This window comes from Ailuropoda melanoleuca, chromosome 8 (genome assembly GCF_002007445.2).
Source record: "Ailuropoda melanoleuca isolate Jingjing chromosome 8, ASM200744v2, whole genome shotgun sequence".
NCBI classification, from domain to species: Eukaryota; Metazoa; Chordata; class Mammalia; order Carnivora; family Ursidae; genus Ailuropoda; species Ailuropoda melanoleuca.
The window spans coordinates 19,154,252-19,177,580 of NC_048225.1; the positions used below are offsets into that span (position 1 = coordinate 19,154,252).

Genomic DNA, 23,329 nt, shown 5'->3' on the forward strand with positions numbered 1-23,329 from the left:
ATACTTACAATATTTCAACTAGTATTACCGGTGTCAAGTATATATGACAATCCCCCAAATTTTTCAGGTGTTCTGTAGACATTTGAAGTGTGCATTGCTATCAACAATTAAATTCTTGGTTTATTAAGTTACTACGTGAACGCTGGAGAGAAAATAGAATTCCAAAGCACTGCCCCCCGATTGCTGCCCCCTTGTGCACACTCCCTGCCAAATCACCTCCCCTTGAGTGTGGGTGAGATTTGTGGCTCTGGTGGATTATCACTCGTGATGCATTCTGTGACATGTTTATCACAGCAAATGGGGAGAGGTTCTCCTACTGGCTTTAGAGAAGTAAGCTGCTGTGTTATCAGATGGCCAGGTGGTTAGGACTTGAGGGTGGGCTCTAAAGCTGGGAGTGCCATGAGAGACTATGGACTCTGGGAAATAAACTGAGGGCTGCAGAGGGGAGAGGGGTGGGGGAACGGGATAGGCTGGTGATGGGTAGTAAGGAGGGCANTGAACTCGGAAGAGAAAATAGAATTCCAAACGGCCCCCCGATTGCTGCCCCTTGTGTACACTCCTTGCTGAGCCGCCTAGCCTTGAGTGGGTGAGACCTGAGACTGTGATGGGATATCACCTTTGATGCATTCTGTCACATCACACTTTGTCACAGCAAACTGGACACAGATTCTCTTACTGGCTTTAAAAAGTAAGCCGCCATGTTATCAGATGGCCAGGTGGCTGGGACCTGAGGGTGGGCTCTAAAGCTGGGAGGGATGATCCCTGGTAACAGCCACCAAGAAAGACAGACACCTCAGTCCTAAAGCCGCAAGGAAATGAATTCTGCCAACAATCTCAATTGGCTTGGAAGAGAAACTCAAGCCTCACATGAGAGTCCAGACTCAGCTGACATCTTGATTTCAGTCTTGAGCAAAACACCCAGCTCACCTGACTCAGACACCGTAAAAATGGAATTTGCATTGTTTGATGCTGCTAAGTTTGTGGTCATTTGTGATATATAAGCAGAAGTTGATACAATGGATTTCTATGACTTTCTTCTACATATATCTGTGGGTGCCTCTATTTGTGCAAGCATGTGTTTCTGTGTGGGCAAGAGAGAGAGAGAGAGAGGAAGAGAGAAAATGATGATGAAATTACTCTATCATCTTTACCAAATAAGTTTTGTAACAAGCAAAGTTGAGTTTAAGTCTAGAATTATCTACCATGGATAATGCAGTTGCCACATGAAAATGGGTGTCCAGTTTTCAATTACATACTGGGTGCTCTCTCTACTCCCATAGGGAGAGGCAGCAAAAGCGTGGAAAATGACAAACGTGAGCCTCGTCACAACGTTCTTCCTCATGGGGCTTCCCCGTGCACCTGCGCTGGACATCCCCCTCTGGGGACTGTTCTTGGTGATTTATGTACTCACCGTGCTGGGGAACTTCCTCATCCTGCTGGTGATCGCGGTGGATTCCCACCTCCACACCCCCATGTACTACTTCCTGACCAACCTGTCCTTCATTGACATGTGGTTCTCCACGGTCACCGTGCCCAAAATGCTGATGACCTTGGCGTCCCCAGGAGGCAGGGCGATCTCCTTTCACAGCTGTGTGGCCCAGCTCTACTCCTTCCACTTCCTGGGGAGCACCGAGTGTTTCCTCTACACAGTCATGTCCTATGACCGCTACCTGGCCATCAGTCACCCGCTCAGGTACCCCAGCATGATGAGTGGGAGGACGTGTGCCCTCCTGGCCACCAGCACGTGGCTCAGTGGCTCTCTGCACTCTGCTGTCCAGACCACACTGACATTCCGTTTGCCCTACTGTGGGCCCAACCAGATCCAGCATTACTTCTGTGATGCCCCTCCCATCCTCAAGCTGGCCTGCACGGACACCTCCGTGAACGAGATGGTGATCTTTGTCAACATCGGGGTCGTGGCCTCGGGCTGCTTTCTCCTGATAGTGCTGTCCTATGTGTCCATCATCTGGTCCATCCTGAAGATCCGCACCTCAGAGGGGAGACACAGAGCCTTTCAGACCTGCGCCTCCCACTGCATTGTGGTCCTTTGTTTCTTTGTTCCCTGTGTTTTCATTTACCTGAGGCCAGGCTCCCGGGATGCTGTGGATGGGGTTGTGGCAGTTTTCTACACGGTGCTGACACCCCTTCTAAACCCGGTGGTGTACACCCTGAGGAACAAGGAAGTGAAGAGAGCTCTGCTCAAGGTGAGAAGTCAGTCAGTATTCACTCAACGTAAATAATGAAGAAAGGCCAGATATGACTAGCTTTTTAAATTTTTTTTTTTAGAATTAAATTAAACCACCAACATGAACATTATACTTGTAAGGAACATTTCAAGTATCCAATCTTGATTTTTTCATTAAAATTTAATGCATTTTATAATTTTTCCCTCTGCATTGCTTGCCAGAATCCTAGTAAGTAGACATTTAGGTGATAGTCTAAGAGGAAGGATGATGGCTTCTTCTTCTCTTTTGTATTCTATCAAGTAAATCATCTGAAAAGTTGTTACTCCTATCCTCTGATAAATGTTTTGTAGAATTGCTCTTCAGTACAATTCACCTATATTTTATTTTGCCAGTTTCAATCAAACAATCTAAAAATCAGTTTCAATTTTCAAACCATTATGCTGATAAAAATCACATGTAATATTTGCAATTCATTATAAAATATAGTACCCATCTGATGAAATTTTATGTTATACAATATCATACCAAAAGTACTTGATTATCAAGAATGGCTTTATTCACATTTATGAGTTAACAAAAACTCTATAACTCTTTAATTTTTTCACTTTGACTTCCAAGATTTTTAAAGTAAATATTTGTCTATCTATATACTTTATGCACTATTTGCACTGAATTAGTAACAGATACCACTATCCAGATTGTTGTTCTATATTTACAGAGCTCCTGACTTTTATCTTAAATGCAAAGCTTCTAATTTCAGCAATATTAAAATTATTTTTGTGAATAAACAAGAGACAAATAGCAAATATGTGAAATTAAGAAAATAATCTTAGAGACAAAAATATACTACCAATAAATATTGAAAGTATCTTCCAATTTTAGAACCAGACTCTAGTAACCAGACCTCTGTAATTATATTGTCTGTAGTTCACATTTGTGTGACTTAAAGTGTAAAATGAACTTTAGACACCATCTGGGAGGTAAGACTTGAGCCATGAACCTCAAAAGCAGTCAAATATACACCTATATTGATAGCATAAAGTAGTTTTTCTGAAAATAAATGTTTAATTTAAATGTCACCTGTATCTTCTTACTGCAATAAATGTCAACACTGCCTAGCATACGAAGAAGAGAAGAAGAGAAACTGGTAGGCATCTGTTAGAACTGGAGATCACTTGTCAGACTCCTCAGACTTGCAGCGCCTGCCTTCCAGAGACCCTTTAGCAAAGCAACCCATCTATGCTAGGTTGTATATCTTGCTCTAAGCAAGTTATGAGGCCATGCTGGGAAGAAAATTGTACTATCTATAAAGGTATGACCAATGTAAACCGTGAAACAGTGATCTAGTTAAGAGGTCAATTACTAGTGTTCATGTCAATAAACCAGACTGATATGGCCTAGTCTAGAACCTTACTCAATTTGCAAAGGAGAAGACTGAGGATGAGTTTGATCAAACTTACTTAGCCATTGGGTTCCCTCGGATTCTTTCTAGTTTCTTGTAACATCATACTATTTTACTTAACTCACAGTAGCACAAACTGTTACAGGCCATTTACTGAGTGTTCTGTTACGTGATAAGCAATAGATACACCCAAAGAACTGACAAAGTCTCTGTATTCATGAAGGTCATCATCTCATATGGAGGACAGACAGGTGTAGCATCATCCAGTGGACGTTGTGATAAGTATGAGTGCCTAAGGAGAGAACTATTAATAGCTTTAAGGTGGAAATATGCTGAAAGATTCAAAATTCTATAATAATACATGTTAAACAAAACCACGTTGAAAGTAATTTAAGTGTTTAATGATGATATATAACATAAACATCAGTGTCATTTTTTTAGTTGAAATGGTTATTGAAATAATTGTAGAATCATGTAAAGTTGTATACAGTAAAATGGAGAGATCCATTATGTAAGTATGCTCAGTTTCCCCCAATGGCAACAATTTGTAAAACTATAGCATAATATCCAACCAGGATATTGGCATTGACCTAATCCGCAGATCTTACTCACATTTGCCCAGTTTTATGTGTACATGTGTTGTGCACGTGTGTAGGTGTGTGCTAAGTAGTACACAGATGAGGGAGAAAAAGAAGGATGAGTGAAGAAGCCCGTCACACAAGTGTATGTACTGTATGATTCCATTGTTGGAAACTCCAAAAAAGCAGATGTCATCTACAGTGAGAGAAAGCAGATGAGTCTGGGTCTCCGGCTGGTGAAGAACAGAAGAAGGGACATAGGGATTCCATTGTGATGAAGGGAAAGGTTTTTATCTCCATTGTGGGAGTAACCAGCGTTTGTTAAAGCATCAAACTGGGCGCCTAAAATGGATACATTTCAGCATATGCAAATTATATCTTTGTAAAGTTGCTTTTTCAAAGCAGGCAAAGAGAAAAGTCAAATTTCAAATTAAAAACAAAAAGAGAACCCGTTATTTCTACACAGCCATGACAAAGTAGCTGTCAGACTTAACCTCCCTCTGAAAAGTATGAACTGTGTAAAATATATCCCTGCACCATAAAAATTACTAAAGAAAATTCCAAAATTGAATAAAATGATCCCAGATCAAAGTACAAGAAGGAATAATTAGCACTGGAAAGGGAAAATATAGGTAAATAAAAAACACTATTGACTATTTTAAGCACATGTAATAGTAAAAATCAATTCAATAATAAAGCACCAATAATAATGTCCTAAGAGGTTTACAACATAGTTAGAAATAAAATATATGACAAAATATAAAAATATATAAGATGTTACATGGTGTTAAATGATTGTATGGGTCTTAGATTATTTAGGATGTGGTAAAAGTGTTAACATAAGTAAATTATAATATTAAAAATTATATTGAGTATCATAAAAAGGTAAAGAATAATGAAAACAGGTAAAAACAAAAAAGTAAATAAGATAATGAAAACTTGTTTAATACACTAAATACTTTGATTAATACAAGGAAGACAGAAAAATTATAGGAATAAAGAAAAAAGAATTTAAGGTATAAATTGAAACAATAGCAAAATGCTCAGCTTAAACCTATACCAGCAATTACAGATACAGTAACCACCTTAAATAAAATAAAAATGTTAGAGATGAACTTGAAAATTCTTAATTATCTAGTTTATAAGAAACTTCATTAAATACAAACAATGGAAATTTAAAAATGAAAAGTAACAGTGGAAAATATACACCACAAAAACACCAGGAAAAAACCCAAGTCTATATGAATTTCAAATAAAGTGAACTTTAAGGTAGGAAGTAAGAAGCGTGAAGGATATATTTTTTATAAAATTTATTGAAGTCTAGTTGACGTACAATATTATATTAGTTATAGTGATTTGACAATGATCTGCATTAGAAAATGCTCACTAAGTTAAGTGTAATCACCATCGGTCACTACACAAAATTATGTATTTGCTGTACTTTGAATCCAGTGACATACTATTTGATAACTAAAGGCTTTTAGCTCCTTATTTCTTTCACCTACTTTGCTCATCTTCCCACTCCCTCCCCTCTGGCAACACTAGTAGTTCTCTATTTGAGCGATTTGCTATTTGTAGAGCCTGTTTCTGTTTTATTGTTTGTTTGTTTTGTTTGTCCACGTGTAAGTGAAATCATATGCTATTTGTCATTCTGTGACTTCTGTCACTTAGCACAATACGCTCTAGGTCTATCCAGTTGTCACGAATGCAAGATTTCATTTGTTTTGTGGCTGAGTATAAAGGGCATTTTATGAATATAAAAGAATCAATTTAACAGGAAGATATTAAAACCCATAATTCTTATGAATTACCAAATACCTTCAAAATATATGACTTGTGAAAATTGCTATAAGTAAGTTATTCTTCAGTGAAATAATATTTTAACAGCTTATAGAGCCTCAGCAATGATACAAATCAACCAATATGGAAATAAAGTGTAAAGAATGTGAGGAGATAACTGTCAATCAAGAATTGTACGCCACTAAATGCAGAGAACAAACTGGTGGCTGCCAGAGGGGCGGGGCTGGGGGAGGGGCGAAGTGGGTGAAGGGGTGCAGGAGGTCCAGGCTTCCAGGTATGGAAGGAGTGAGTCACAGGGAGGAAAGGAATCGCATAGGAAATGCAGTCAGTGATCTTGTAGCAGCCTTGTGTGGTGACAGATGGAAGCTATGCTTGTGTTGGGCAGAGAATAACGTGTAGATTTATCTGATAGCCATGTTGTACACTTGAAACTCATGTAACATTCTGTATCCACCATGTTTCATTAAAAAAATAAATATAATTGAATGCTGAGTAACTACCAAGTATGAGTGTGCAATAATGACATTTAGAGACCTTAAAAAATAGGAAGTTTCTACCACTACTACAACCGTATCAAGTAACTTAAAAATATACAACACAATAATAAAACTTATCCTGAAATGAGCATTTGAAATATAGGAAGGAATAGAAAGTTAAAAAAATCAAACCTGTAAGTAAATCTGAATAACTAGTGTATCATAAAAAATAATGTTCAGTTCTCGAGCTTAAAAAGTCATGATCGTGACTTCTGGTTTCATCTCCAACATGAAAAGAGCTTGGAAGCTGTCCCTTGCCTTCTTAAAAAAAAGACAAATTGGGACACATTGAATATCAAGGCTTTTCTTGGACCCATCAGAGAGCTGAGGTCACAGGGCAAATTAACCTGGGACAGTGACGGGTAATTAACACACAGCAGACTGCCCATTGTGAACTCACTCTTCTGTGTTGATTTTAGAGTGTGGTCCACCTGTGAATGGTTTGTCACACTTCCTTACTGATTTCAAATACTCTCATATCACATGGTCACACGTGTCAATATGCAGCCAGCAGGTGGCCTTTGGAGGAAGACTAACTAGAAAGTCTCCCATGTCTCACCCACTCACAGCTCACTCCATGAGAGTCCTTGCCTTCTGCTTCTATCTAATGATCTGAAGTGCTAGCATTAGGGCATTTGACCCCCTGACACTTGCTGCACAAATTTCAATATTTTCAAAATTCTACAGTGGCTTTCCATGGCCCCTGCTGACTGGGGGTGAACTGGAGGAATGAAGTGATACCGAATCTGTAGGGTTTCGCCAATGTCTCTTTTGATCTAATATATACGTCCCCTGGTCACTTTGCTAGTATGGGTATCCAAACATGAGAATAAGGTCCCTGAAAATAGTTTGATAGTGATGACTTTGAAGAAGGATATGACCCAATACCCATTTTGAAAATGTCCCCCCATTCTACCAAAGAGGAGGAGATACGTTTTTGTCTTAATTTTACCCACAGTGAGAAAAATCAGATCACACTGCAAACATTTGAGTTAGACCTGAGTCAGGCTTAGTTAGTGCAGTCCACCTAATGCTTCCTCATCTCTACCTCTGGGACATGGTAGGATTATACCTTCTTCTGACCTTCTTGTGGTTGGGTGGGGGCAGGTCCTGGTCAACATGTATGCATGGTCTGGGTACAGAGATTTTCAGACAATAAAAAGAAATGCGAAATACCTTAGTTTAGACTTTTGTGTCCAAATTTTCTTCTTGTTAGAACTAAAAGATTCAACATGCATTATGATTTGGCCTGGAAAACAGAAGCTCTGTGAATTTGGAGCAGACGCCAAAACACGTAGACTGAAATCACTTTTGTATTATTCATACTCTATATATCTAATTATTATGAGTTATGTAGTTGAAGTGAGCCTTTGTTATCCGTGCATGCTCTTTTCTTTATTTTTAGGTGGTAATTCGCTCCACTACCTAAATCTGTGTTAGATGTTATATTGTTTACTGTAGCATTTCATATATACATTAGGACACTGTAAGATTCATTTGTCTACTTATGTGTTCCCCATTGGACTCTGGAGTTCTGGAGCCTGGACACCGTATAGGAGTCCCCTGATTTAAATTGTTGAAGGAATTATTGCGTTGATTAATTATTTGAGAAAGCACGAGTGAATGAATAAGTATCAGCGCTGAGGTCATAAGTCATTCGTGATTTGAGCCTGATTTTTTCTATATTAGGTAATTACTTCTTATAATTCAGCTAGTACTTCTATCATATAGACAATTTTCAACCACTAGTGAACTCAGAAAATAGAGCTTCAAGGAATCAATCAGACACATTATGCTATCATCAAACAATATTTTCAGAATTCAGGCTAACAGTGGAATGACACCATGAATAACGAGCCACAGGGGACAAGTTCGATCCTCCAGAGCTGCTATTTTGAGGAGAAACCCAGGAGAAAACATCAAAATGTGGTGCAATGCGATGAGACATATGCTGAGATTTCATCAGTTCCCATATGCAATGCAAACCTCAATTCTCCAGTATTTTATTCTTTTTTACTTTCCCTTTTTGAAAACAGTACTAATAACTCTTGGAGCATACTAACAACACAATGAAGTATTTACAAAATGAGGTTGTCCCAATTATTATTTGATAATGTAAATGATTCATTATTGAAGTATCAAAATTATCCAACATTCTTCTTTATTTTCTGGAATTTCTTCATGTCATCCTACCTCCGTTCTTTTGCTCTATTTCTTCTCTTACCGCTTTTCCAATTGCATGAAGAAGAAATGTGTGAACAAAGACTGTGGGAAGAACTTACAAGTTTCAGGGTTACTCTTGTTGGGCCAGTCATACCACAGAGAGACAAATATTGAAGAAGAAGAAGGAAAAAAGGTTTTGGTGTAGACATGGGAACTTGTTGTGATAGGTTTATCTCCAGATGGAAAGAACAAAGAACTCAAGTTATCAGGGACTTGAAAAGAAGGTAGGAACATACGGAGAGAACGAGGTGCCATCTGTTTAGGAATCAGTGTGGATCGGAAGTTGGGTCCCTGAAAAGTAAATATTTGGAAATAGAAAGCATCTTAGTAGGAAGAATATTCTGAAGAAATCAGACAGGATTGATGTAGGTGGAGACTATGGGGCTCTGACAGTATTTTTCCCAGAGGAACCCGCTGCTTCATGGGGAACACATAAGGAACCAGATGGGATGAGACTGCGGGATGACACATTTGCAATCTCAGTTAGGTGGAGGTAGAGTAGAACATGCGCTTTTCGTAGTCTATGGGCGAAAATGTAGTTTCTATCAAAATCCCACGTTTAGTTATAAAATACACATAACTATTCAAAAATCAGTGTTGCGTTATGCCAATAATTGCTGATGCTCATTGGTATTGCTCTGCTTCCCCCAAAATGGAAAGTTCCTGAAACTAGTGATCGTAACATACAGTAGAATTTACACCATGAGCTTTGATGCCAAATAGCCTGAAATTAAACCTTGACCATATTCTTACTAGCGTGGGACTTTATCAAGTTTCTAACCTGTCTTTGTTTTCTCATTTTTTATAATAAAGAACTTATTATAGGGTTATTTTAATAATTATAAGGTTCTTGTAATGATTAACTTATGAAGTGTTTAGCATATCCCAAGCTCAATAATGTTTTTATTTCATAGCTGAATTATTCTAGAATAACTTAATTCATTATAATTTTAACATTTCAGGTATTTTCTTATAGTTAAATTCCTTGGAAACTAATAAATAGAGGGTAGCAAATTTATCAAAATAGTTAATGAATCAGAATGATTACATTGTCCATAATTAGCTAGAGTAATTTATATAATAATAATGATAATAATAATAATGGCAACATTCAAGCATCTTCAAAAATACTATTTTAATGGCTGGGAATCATTGACATAATTTGGGAAGAGAATGATTCTGAGAACCAGGCTATCTGACTGGTGGCCCCAGGTTTGAACTTTAGATCTTTAATTGAGAATTTACTGGGGTGCCTTGGTGGCTCAGTCAAACATCTGCTTTTCGCTAGGGTCATGATCTCAGGGTCCTAGGATGGAGCCACATGTTGGGCTTCTGGCTGAGCAGGGAGCCTCCTTCTCCTTTCCCCTCTGGCCCTCCCCACTCCACTCGTGCTCTCTCTCTCACACACACTCTCTTGAATGAATAAGTAAAATCTTAAAAAAAGAATTTATTGTGAATCAGTATCACTCAAACCACTTCTATACATTCATTTAATCCTCATAACAGTAGTTTGAGAGAGGGTGATTTTTGAGATGAAAAATTGAGGTAAAGACCATAAAATTTCCAAAGTTATTTGAGCCAATATTTATTTTTGTTTGGATGCAAGTAAAGCATTTCATCCATTATATGTGAATGCCCATCAGCATGGGCCATGTATGTTGCTATTAAACAGGTATTTTCAGGGTGTCTTGTCCTCTCTAGGCTTTTTTTTCTGATTTTAAAAGAAATGTTGAAATCCCATGAACAGGTTACTTAGAGATATTTTCATTTTTCTCCTCTGCATAGGAAACATCATTGGCCCCAGCCTGCAATGTAAGGTGTTCCTGTCGCAGAGCAGGTTGTANGGGTGTTCCTGTCGCAGAGCAAGTTGTAGTTTGGTGCAGCTGAATTTCCAAGACCCTAAGACAGTGGGAACAGGAGCTCCCTGGGCAGATGACCAGCCGCCACCAGCTGTGGTAAAAGAATGCAGTGATGAATGGTTCGGTGCTAACTGTGAATACCTGGTCAGGTAGCCCAGGAATTCAAAGTCAGAGTATGTGATGGAGACTAGTGGTTTCTGTCCTTACCTTCCTCCCGATCCACCTCACCCAGCCCGGGAACCTGCAGGACCCTGGCAAGGGGGCGATCATTGGCAGTTCCTGAGAGGAGCATGTCAGCTCCATACCCTGTCCTGGCAGAGCCAGCTGGAGAGTTAAGGAGCTGCTCAGAGCTTAGAACTCTTTCAGGGGTGCCCGGCTGGCTCAGTCAGTTGAGTGTCTGCCTTTGGCTCAGGTCATGATCCCAGGGTCCTGGGATCAAGCCCCACATCTGGGTCCCTGCTCAGCAGGGAGCCTGCTTCTCCCATTCCCTCTTCTCTTCCTTCCCCAAGTTGTTCTCTGTCTCTCTCTCCTTGTCTCTCAAATAGATAAATAAAATCTTAAAAAAAAAAAACTTTCAATGTGGGAGCATTTAACGTGGTCACGATGTGCCCGGAAGGGGGGTGGTCACACTCGGACACACACACGGCACATACACACAGAGCCACTAACAGACTGAGAAGGCAGTCACACTGCTGTAACCATGAGTAAGTGACTCTGATATTTGCTGCTGTCCTTGGACACTATGCCCAGGAGTGTAATTCCCAAGTTGTGTACATAAGTCTTAAGCAAAAATGAAAAAAAAAATTATAAACTTAGGTATATGAATAAAACAACCCTTGTGTCTGAGTTCCAAGGAGAATACATAATTTTTAAGATGGCAAAACAATGGCATATGTCAACTGTAGGTCAATAAAATGGAACAAAAGAAAAAAAAAATTTCACAGAGAAAAATTTGATAGACCAAAATTTAAGCAAGCTCATCATCAATAAAATTTAATTCTGATTTTTAAAAATTCTTCAGGAAATTTGTGAAACAAATATTCCTGAGTGGGTCGTTGTGGACAGTATCGAACACTGAGACTACACATGTAATATGTTGCATGTTGATGCCTAAATTATATTACTGTATTTTTGGAAAATGAGCATATCTACTTTCCAACGTTTATTTGCTTGGGGACTATGTCACCGTTTCTATAAGCTTCCACAGAGCTCTCTTCACTTCCTTGTTCCTCAGGGTGTACACCACCGGGTTTAGAAGGGGTGTCAGCACCGTGTAGAAAACTGCCACAACCCCATCCACAGCATCCCGGGAGCCTGGCCTCAGGTAAATGAAAACACAGGGAACAAAGAAACAAAGGACCACAATGCAGTGGGAGGCGCAGGTCTGAAAGGCTCTGTGTCTCCCCTCTGAGGTGCGGATCTTCAGGATGGACCAGATGATGGACACATAGGACAGCACTATCAGGAGAAAGCAGCCCGAGGCCACGACCCCGATGTTGACAAAGATCACCATCTCGTTCACGGAGGTGTCCGTGCAGGCCAGCTTGAGGATGGGAGGGGCATCACAGAAGTAATGCTGGATCTGGTTGGGCCCACAGTAGGGCAAACGGAATGTCAGTGTGGTCTGGACAGCAGAGTGCAGAGAGCCACTGAGCCACGTGCTGGTGGCCAGGAGGGCACACGTCCTCCCACTCATCATGCTGGGGTACCTGAGCGGGTGACTGATGGCCAGGTAGCGGTCATAGGACATGACTGTGTAGAGGAAACACTCGGTGCTCCCCAGGAAGTGGAAGGAGTAGAGCTGGGCCACACAGCTGTGAAAGGAGATCGCCCTGCCTCCTGGGGACGCCAAGGTCATCAGCATTTTGGGCACGGTGACCGTGGAGAACCACATGTCAATGAAGGACAGGTTGGTCAGGAAGTAGTACATGGGGGTGTGGAGGTGGGAATCCACCGCGATCACCAGCAGGATGAGGAAGTTCCCCAGCACGGTGAGTACATAAATCACCAAGAACAGTCCCCAGAGGGGGATGTCCAGCGCAGGTGCACGGGGAAGCCCCATGAGGAAGAACGTTGTGACGAGGCTCACGTTTGTCATTTTCCACGCTTTTGCTGCCTCTCCCTATGGGAGTAGAGAGAGCACCCAGTATGTAATTGAAAACTGGACACCCATTTTCATGTGGCAACTGCATTATCCATGGTAGATAATTCTAGACTTAAACTCAACTTTGCTTGTTACAAAACTTATTTGGTAAAGATGATAGAGTAATTTCATCATCATTTTCTCTCTTCCTCTCTCTCTCTCTCTCTTGCCCACACAGAAACACATGCTTGCACAAATAGAGGCACCCACAGATATATGTAGAAGAAAGTCATAGAAATCCATTGTATCAACTTCTGCTTATATATCACAAATGACCACAAACTTAGCAGCATCAAACAATGCAAATTCCATTTTTACGGTGTCTGAGTCAGGTGAGCTGGGTGTTTTGCTCAAGACTGAAATCAAGATGTCAGCTGAGTCTGGACTCTCATGTGAGGCTTGAGTTTCTCTTCCAAGCCAATTGAGATTGTTGGCAGAATTCATTTCCTTGCGGCTTTAGGACTGAGGTGTCTGTCTTTCTTGGTGGCTGTTACCAGGGATCATCCCTCCCAGCTTTAGAGCCCACCCTCAGGTCCCAGCCACCTGGCCATCTGATAACATGGCGGCTTACTTTTTAAAGCCAGTAAGAGAATCTGTGTCCAGTTTGCTGTGACAAAGTGTGATGTGACAGAATGCATCAAAGGTGATATCCCATCACAGTCTCAGGTCTCACCCACTCAAGGCTAGGCGGCTCAGCAAGGAGTGTACACAAGGGGCAGCAATCGGGGGGCCGTTTGGAATTCTATTTTCTCTTCCGAGTTCATGGAGAAATTTAAAGAACCAAGAATTTAATTGTTGATAGTAATGTACACTTCAAAAATCAACAGTACAGATGAATAATTCCCTGGGGTCCTCGTATGTAACTTGGTAGTAGTAATACCAGCTAAGAAATAAGCATTAAATAAGACAATAATGGTGAAGTCCATAATAAAGTGTCTGATAGTTGAGAACTTCACAAGAAATTACAATGAATCATACAAAATTGTTACCTTATGGACCTATCTATCTGTCTGTCTATTTATCAATAGAGAGGGGGAAATGAGAAGGAGAATAAATTCTCTTTGTGTTGTAGAGAGTTCTCGATTTCAAAGCTAGATCTTTGAGGAAGGTTTCATCACTGGTATTGGGACTGGTGTCTCACTACAACCACCACCTGCTTATAAAGGGAATTCCCTCAGTAGAGGTTGAGAAACTCAACTCTATAACATGATTCCTGTATTCTTCCATTTGATTCAGAAAATACCAAGCCTTGTACACTGCTGGTTCCATACTTCTCTTACACTAGGCTATCCTTTATGAGGCTCTAAGAACATAAAATTCATACCTGTTCTCCCAAACACCATCCACTGGCAGTTTTCTAACATATATCCATCTATCCTCAAGAGCTAGATATTTTCTAATTTGGCTTTGTTAGAGATAATATCTGTCCCTCCATCTTCCACTTCTCATACTCATGAATTCAGTCAAGGCCCTTGTAAGAGAAAACATCTCCATCAAGTGTATGGCTCTTACTTAAGACCTACTACCTGAGACAGGAAGAACAGAACCAACACCAAAGGAAAGGATGTTGCCAGCTTGATATGAAGAAAAGTTGGGATTCTGTACAATGAAAAGCAAGGCGGAATTAATGTTTTTTATTTATCCAACTTAGTGTTGCGTTCATGATCGTTATTAATTATTCTTTGAGGGAAGACTATGAAACCAGCTCCACAATATGAGAGAAGCCAGGATCTCTGATCTCATCAAAACTTAGACAAAATGCATCCTGTGTCTAGAAAATGTGGTTTAAGCTACATCTAAGCTGTAATTTTCACGGGTGAAGGGGAGTGGGAGGTTCAGGCTTCCAGGCATGGAATGAATAAGCCATGGGAATGAAGGCCCCGCATAAGAAATACAGTCGATATATTGTCACAGCGTTATTTGGTGACAGGTGGTGGCTGCACTTGTGGTGAGCAGAGCATAAAGTACAGAGAAGTTGGATCACTATGTTGTACACCTAAAAATAGTGTGACATTGTGTGTCAAATATACAAACACACAAAAAAATTTTAAGCTCTACTTTTCAAATAAGAGAGTAAATAGCAGACAAAATTATTATAATCACCTATATGGATATCAGAATTCAAGAACTGGTACAAATGTATCTGAAGTTTCTACTTTACCAGCAGGATCCCATACCCAGAATAACTTCACATTCAGATTAGATGAAATACGAACCTTTTCATCAGGTGAATTGCAAGTAGATTGAGATTTAAGGCAGGACTATCGATGAGAGGTGTCAGTGTTTGACTTGTTTGCGCTTGCCGCAGCAATTTGGTCCCAATTTGTAGGCCTTTAATTAAAGTGTGTGTTTGCACCATACACAAAAATAAACTCCAAATGGATGAAAGATCTCGATGTGAGATAGGAATCCATCAAAATCCTAGAGGAGAACATAGGCAGCAACCTCTACGACATCGGCCAAAGCAAACTTTTTCATGACACATCTCCAAAGGCAAGAGAAACAAGATAAAATGAACTTATGGGACTTCATCAAGATAAAAAGCTTCTGCACAGCCAAGGAAACAGTAAAAAAAACTAAGAGGCAGTCCACGGAATGGGAGAATATATTTGCAAATGACACTACAGATAAAAGACTGGTATCCAAGATCTACAAAGAACTTCTCAAACTCAATACACGAGAAACAAAGAAATGAAAAAATGGGCAGAAGATATGAACAGACACTTTTCCAATGAAGACATACAAATGGCTAACAAACACATGAAAATATGTTCAAAATCATTAGCCATCAGAGAAATTCAAATCAAAACCACACTGAGATACCACCTTACGCCAGTTAGAATGGCAAAAATAGACAAGGCAAGAAACAACAATTGCTGCAGAGGATGTGGAGAAAGGGGATCCCTCCTACATTGTTGGTGGGAATGCAAGTTGGTACAGCCACTCTGGAAAACAGTGTGGAGGTCCCTTAAAAAGTTAAAAATTGAACTACCCTATGACCCAGCCATTGCACTACTGGGTGTTTACCCCAAAGATACAGACGTAGTAAAGAGAAGGGCCATATGCACCCCAATGTTCATAGCTGCATTGTCCACAATAGCCAAATCATGGAAGGAGCCGAGATGCCCTTCAACAGATGACTGGATTAAGAAGCTGTGGTCCATATATACAATGGAATATTACTCAGCTATCAGAAAGAACGAATTCTCAACATTTGCTGCAACATGGACGGCACTGGAGGAGATAATGCTAAGTGAAATAAGTCAAGCAGAGAAAGACAATTATCATATGATTTCTCTCATCTATGGAACATAAGAACTAGGATGATCGGTAGGGGAAGAAAGGGATAAAGAAAAGGGGGGTAATCAGAAGGGGGAATGAAACATGAGAGAATATGGACTATGAGAAACAAACTGAAGACTTCAGAGGGGAGGGGGTGGGGGAAGGGGATAGACTGGTGAGGTAGTAAGGAGGGCACGTATTGCATGGTGCACTGGGTGTTATACGCAGCTAATGAATCATCGAACTTTACATCAGAAACGGGGGATGTACTGTATGGTGACTAACATAATATAATAAAAAACATTAAAAAAATGAAGTGTGTGTTTGTGTAGACAGAGTCAGAGAGAAATAGACAGGAGACAGACAGAGATGGGAACCCGAGAAAGACAGAGAGACACAGACAGACATAGTGACAACATGAGACTTGGTAACCCAATGTAGAAGGGTGTCTAACAATGCCCAAGCATCTTTTCTCTCAGTGGAGGTTCAAGAGGAAAAACAGGAAGATGAAGAGGAACCTACCGTTTTAAGAACTCACCTTACAGTATATGACTCATTTCAGTATAAAACATATCTGTGTTTTTTTCTTCCAATTTTTCACTCTCTATGTCAAGGCAGTGGTTTGAAAATTATTAAAGAACAGACATATCTGTGATTCATTGGTGAGAGTGGCTCATTTCTATCCAAGGACCCAACTAGTTGAAGTGCAGGGAATTGAAAGAAACATGGCTAGATGGGTAGGAACGTAACTTGATTTAGTGTCTCAGGGGATGAGATTCCTCTTGGGTCTTCAGGTTCCTTGAAAAGCAGAAAAACAAAAAGAAACTAATGAAAGGTTTTTAATAATCATGCATATATTTTCCACTGGGCTTGCTTTTTGAACACTCCTGAGAGGAGTTCATGTCTTTTTGAAACTAGTATTAAATTTAAGAGGAAGGAAGGAGGACCCAGTTACCCTTGTCCCTCAACAGTGATGCAGATAAACACACGACTGCTGAGTCTCAGCTTAAAATTGTCCAGAACCCATATATGGTCACCACCTGTCCCCACTGTCTATCTCAATGCCACTCTCTCCTCCACCATCTTTTAAAGCTGTGTTTAAAACATGATGATTACCCAACATTTGCATCAACATGAATGGGATTGGAGGAGATTATGCTAAGTGAAATAAGTCAAGCAGAGAAAGACAATTATCATTTGGTTTCACTTATTTGTGGAACATAAAGAATATCAGGAGGACATAAGGAGAAGGAGGGGAAAAATGAAGGGAGGGAAAACAGAGGGGGAGATGAACCACGAGAGACTATGGACTCCAGGAAACAAACTGAGAGTTTTAGAGGGGAAGGGGGGGACTAGCCCGGTGATGGGTATTAAGGAGGGCATATATTGCATGGAGCACTGGATATTATGCGCAAACAATGATTCATGGAACACATCAAGGACTGATGATGTACTGTACGGTGACTAACATAACATAATAATAAAAAAAGAAAAAAATAAATAAAATAAAACATCTAAATTTCTAAAATTTTTTGTTGTTCAGAGTTTTAGAGTGGCTTTGCTGAAGGAAATACCTGAGGTTACAGAACTATTTTCCAGTTGTATACTTAATAGATTGCATTGCTGTCATAACTTTTATGCTCTTATAAGTATGTGTAAACACTTGATGTATTAAAGTTGTTCTTAATTTGTAAATAAGCTTTTCATGAACTTTATTGATTTCTTTCTTTTTTTTTTTTAGGTCATAGTCTTTTCTTATTGGTTTGTCAGGACTTTTACAAATTAAGATAACTAATTCAAGTTAGTAATGTCAACATCTGTTGCTGGCTTGGATGAAGGAGAAAGCTTCTTCCCACATAGTGTTGGTACAAATCTGTACGGTTACAGTGGCTTCTTTAGGAAAGCAATACGAGAGTAGTTATTGAGTTTAAGATTATGTACATTCTTAATTCCAGTAATTCCGCTCCAGGAATCTATTCTTGATTATAAAAGCACCAGGATATAGTGTCTTCATTCAAACATGTGTGTTGATACATGGTTTCTAGTGGAAAAACAACTGAACCAAGTGAAAAACCCTAGAGAGAATAAATCATGGTGTTGTTACATCATGAAATCTTAAGCAGCTACTAAAAGATTGAATTACAACCATGCCAGTTAACTCTGAGGGGCTTTCATGGGATATTTTCAAGGGGGAGGGGGAACATGATGTACAGAAGTGTGGTTAGCATTGTCTCATTTGTGTAAAGCAAATCATCACAAACTGTGTATTTCAGGGACATAGAGAAAGGAGTAGAAGGATATAAATGAGGTTATTAATCTGGAGTTGAGAATGGTGGTGTGAAAAACAGACAAAATATCTTCAAAAGATGAGAATAATATAGCATATAAGATGTGATCTTATTACTTAAAAATTTTATTCGTTATTGTATGCATAAAAAACCAGAAATAAAGGAATCGTATATATTTCAAGTAAAAAAGGAAGCTAAAAAAACTATATATTTCAGTTGAAACACATTCTTCCCCCCACCCCCACTCCCCACACATACTCATGTAACAAACCCCTAGAAAAGCCAATGACTCAAACTTGCAAAAGGAACAGGAAACAGGAATGGGCAGAATTATTGCAAAATCATGCCTCATAAATATGTGATGGTGGTCCACTGACGTCTCCATGGAGGGCTACAGTCCACAGAGGCTTATCATCATCCCAGCCATGAACCCCTGAACACACTGCAGGATGCGGTCACCCTACCGTTCAAATCTCTGTGCTCTTAGTCCTGTCATGGCCATCCCTTGGATCGTCCTCTCTTGCATGTGTCTTAAATTGCCCCTGCTTCTGACCCAAAGTCTAGGTTGATATATCTTACTGGTCAAGTCTAGATCCCATATCCATGTTCTGTGTTTGCTAGAAGGAATGGGAAAGCATGTGGTATTGCTGTTTCTATAGCGAAATGCAGCCCCACTGACAGAAAGAGGGTTTAAATGACACACAGCCGAAATATATGAACAAATAAGTATGCCAATCCATGGCTGTCCACTGCAATGACTGCACACCATCAGTATACATCCTTCCCTGCCTACTTACACACACACACACAATGTCAGCACCTATTACAGAGCGACTGTATTCCTCAGATCTCTCCCTTCACACAGAGAGCCATTCTGATATATCACCATTTATGCCATCCAGGTTCAAATCTATCATTGGTTCTGAGGCAAGTCTAGTCAACATCATGTGCCCTATGGACAAAACAGTAAAATTACTATGAACACATCTTAGATATAATAATGGACTGAATAGAGGAGAGGAACGAACCCCTGTAAACACATACAAACCAAAGCAATGTAGAAATACATGGAGAAGGTACAAGACTTATTTTGCCACTGGTTATGAGGGAAGAGCTAACATTAAGGATTTCTGTCTTCTTCTCCATACAAAGCTTAGGGGAGGATTTCTCTTTAAAAGACACAAAAAGGATTAAGTAGAAATTCTTAATTTTGATGTGGTTGAATTATCAAAAGACATTTTAGAGAAAGAGAACAGCTAAGTCATACACTGAGTGTATTTACTACACACAAACTAAGTGGGAAACAAAAAGTATCAGTAGTTGTATTATAGAAAAATATATAAATAAAGAAATAAAAGAAAACAAATAAACATAATAACCGAAAGTCACATATAGACTTTTCAGAGACACGGAAAAAGAGGAAAGGTTGAAAAAGCAAAGAAAGTATGTTCAACTTCCTTAGTAATCATGGAAATGCATATTAAAACTACAATAACATATAATTTCACACTTTCAAGATTTGATTGAAAAATGTGTCATCTGTGAATATATCACATACTAGCAAGAATGTGGACCACAAGCGTTCTCTAACTCTCCTAGTTAATGTGAATATTAGTGTGGACACGAGATCTCCAGCACAAGGTACAGACCTGCATGCTCTGTGGTCCAGCAGACCCTCTCCAGGGACCTACATAGATTTTGTACATATGTGTTTCCTGCCATGTATAAACATATCCTTAACCGCTCTGCTTACATGTAGCAAAAAAATGTTCACAACTCAAGGGTTGTTTGGAAAGAGAACAATGTGAAAAGAGAGAGAGAAGAAAAATGTGTTTTATTCATAAAACGGATACCACAGAGGTAAAAAAAAAAAAAAGGGTGAATTAACCACAGCCATGAAAATCAGTGACTCTCAAAAACATACCTTTAAGGTAAGAATACTGCTGTATGATTCCCTTCATATGAAGTTCAAAACAGGAATGAACACATATTTGGTAAACCGACAAAAGAAAATGAAGGGAAAAGGTAACAGAAATTCAGGACATTTATTACCTCTCGTAGGGAGAGCAGAGGATGGCATGGAAGAAAAGGAGAAAGATGCTACCGTGGTTCTTGTGACATATTATTCCTAAATTGGATCATGGTTACACGTATTGTGTTTTATTATTGTTTATATATGTGTGTGTATATATGTATGCATGTATTTTGTATATGGAGATATTTTGTGTATACCGGTTTGTATTAGGAAACTGTTAGAAATTAGATGTCCCTATCTGTTGGAGGTGCTGCCATGCTGGTATATTCTAGCAAGACCACACCGAGATCTGAAGCTGTCACTACTCCATTATGCTTCAACTGTCTGTCATTCTGCACCTGTCATAGTGCAGAGTTAAGCGGGGATGACCTCGAAATTTCAAATCTTTGATAGTAGCCTTCCCAAAGACACAAACAACTGTAGGACTCTTTCGTTGGTAGAGGGGAGGCCCAGGGCTTCCACGTGGCCTTCACTAGCAAAACACTCCCTGCTAACTGGCGCAGCCACTCTGGAAAACAGACTAGAGCTTCCCTAGTCATAAAAAGCAATGAAATTTTTGTGTCTTTTAAAGAGAATTTTTGTCTACACCATGAGTTTATTTATTCAATGTTAATTTTTTCCCACGTGACAGGGGCAGTTTTGGATCACGTTGTGTAACAATTTCACTGTAGTGACTTGCGCACTCACACACAGGATATTACGCTGGTTAACTATACTAGTAACCTCATGATAATAGGGGCTGGTGTGGGAAATAGAACATAACTCAGATGCCCTGCAAATTCACGTGTGTACCGCATTGTGGGAGTCAAGGCTAAGGAAACCAAATCCCACGTCAGTGACATTTCCGGTCATCTAGTTGCCTTGTGATGAGTTAGGCTAGTCCACAAAATCTGGTCCAATTTGATAAAGTTCAGCAATGTCAGCTTGTACTGTCCTCAAGTTTCTTTTGTTTCGTTTTACTCCTGTGGTACCAAAGAAGTAATTCCAAGAATCTATGTGACAGATTGACACAGGACAAAGGACACGACTTCCCCTGGTGTTCCTATATCCACATGGGGGGCTCTCCAAGGTTTCATTTTCTTGGCATACTGTGTGATAAGAAGTATCTGACCTGCCATGCAACACAAAACTTTAGAATTACTGGCTTTTATCCCCCTACCGAAAATTTATTTGCACTAACACATAAGACAGTAATTTTTCTACTTTGCCCTCAACCTTTCCCAGACAGTGAATCTAGGGAATTCCATGGGAAGCCCCTGCATGTAACTCCATCCAGACATATGAATGAATCATAAAAGACTGAAGCATATACTGGCAAGATCAAAACATGAGTCTTGCAGAAACAATGGTGTGATTCACCCCATTGGCAACACTGACATGCTGATTGTCCTGATGAGAGAATGTGTTGAAGAAGACAGAAGTCCTTAATGTTAGCTCTTCCCTCATAACCAGTTGCAAAATAAGCCTTGCACCTTCTACATGTATTTCCACATTGTTCTGGTATGTGTGTGTTTCCATTTTTTACTTTCCTCCCCTCTATTCACTGCATTTTCATATGTAAATCTTGTTCATGGTAATTTTACTAGTTTGTGTATAGGGTACACGGTATTGAGTTAGAATTGCCTCAGATCAGAGATGGAACGGACATCACTCAGATTTGCATCTGGATGGCATAAATGGTGATGTATTAGAATAGCTCCCTGTGAAGGGAGTGACCTGAGGAATACAGTCTCTCTGTAGTAAGTGCTGACATTGTGTGTGTGTGTGCGCGTAAATAGTCAGGGAAGGATGTATACAGGTGGTGTGCAGTCATTGCAGTGGACAGTCATGGATCTTTATTGGCATATTTATTTGTGTGTATATTTTGGCTGTGTATCATTTAAACCCTCTTCCTGTAAGTGGGGTTGCATTTTGCTATAGAAACAACACTACTAGATGCTTTCCCATTCCATGCAGCAAATACTGAACATGAAAATGGAATCTAGACTTAGCCAATAAGATATATCAGCCTAGACTTTGGGTCAAAAGCAGGGGCAATAAAAGGTACGTGCAAGAGAGGACGATTCAGAGGATGGCCATGACAGGACTAAGAGCACAGAGATTTGAACGGCAGGGTGACCGCGTCCTGCAGTGTGTTCAGGGGTTCATGGCTGGGGTGATGGTAAGCCATTGTGGACTGTAGCCCTCCATGGAGACGTCAGTGGACCACCATCACATATTTATGAGGCACAATTTTGCAATTATTCTGCCCATTCCTGTTTCCTGTTCCTTTTGCAAGTTTGAGTCATTGGCTTTCCTAGGGGTTTTTTACCTGAGTGTGTGTGGGGAGTGGGGGGGAAGAATGTGTTTCAACTGAAATATATTCTTTAACTTACTTTTTTCACTTAAAATATATATTGTGGAAAAACTGCAAGTCAATAGATCAATATCCAAATCTTTAATTTTCTGGTTTCTTTAGGCATATAACAACGTGTATAATTTAAAGTAATTAGATTATATCACTGGGTGTTATACGCAACTAATGAATCACGGAACTTTACATCAAAAACCAGGGATGTACTGTATGGTGACTAACATAATATAATAAAAAATATTATTATTAAAAAAAGAAAAATATAAAGTAATTAGATTATATTATATATGCTATATGATTGTTCTCATCCTTAAATTTTTTTTGTCTTTTTTTTTCAACATCACCTCTCAACTGCAGATTAATAATCTCATTTTTATCCTCCTGCTCCTTTATCTATACTCCGACAATATACAAATTATTATTGTTTTCTTTATAAAGATGGCACAGCACTAACACTTCTGTGCATTATTGATAATATCCCAGGAAAGCCACTCAGAGTTATCGGGTGTGGTTATAATCTCTCAGTTACCGCTTAATATTTCATGATGTAACAGCACCATGACTTACTCAACCACTTCTCTGTAAGGGTATTCACTTGGTTTTCAGTTGTTTTGTCACTAGAACCATGTATCAACATACTTTTT

General features: G+C 39.5%; 2 protein-coding genes across 2 annotated transcripts; one reads left to right on the plus strand and one right to left on the minus strand.

The window, feature by feature from the left end:
• Nucleotides 1-1,304: 1,304 nt before the first annotated feature.
• On the plus strand, nt 1,305-2,240 carry LOC100474666 (olfactory receptor 10G9-like). The gene has a single exon (XM_034667710.1). The coding sequence runs from the start codon at nt 1,305-1,307 to the stop codon at nt 2,238-2,240; it is 936 nt and encodes a 311-aa protein (XP_034523601.1).
• A 9,521-nt stretch (nt 2,241-11,761) lies between these two features.
• On the minus strand, nt 11,762-12,682 carry LOC100474415 (olfactory receptor 10G9). The gene has a single exon (XM_002928211.1). It carries the CDS (start codon nt 12,680-12,682, stop codon nt 11,762-11,764), a length of 921 nt encoding a protein of 306 aa, XP_002928257.1.
• Between the last annotated feature and the right edge of the window lie 10,647 nt (nt 12,683-23,329).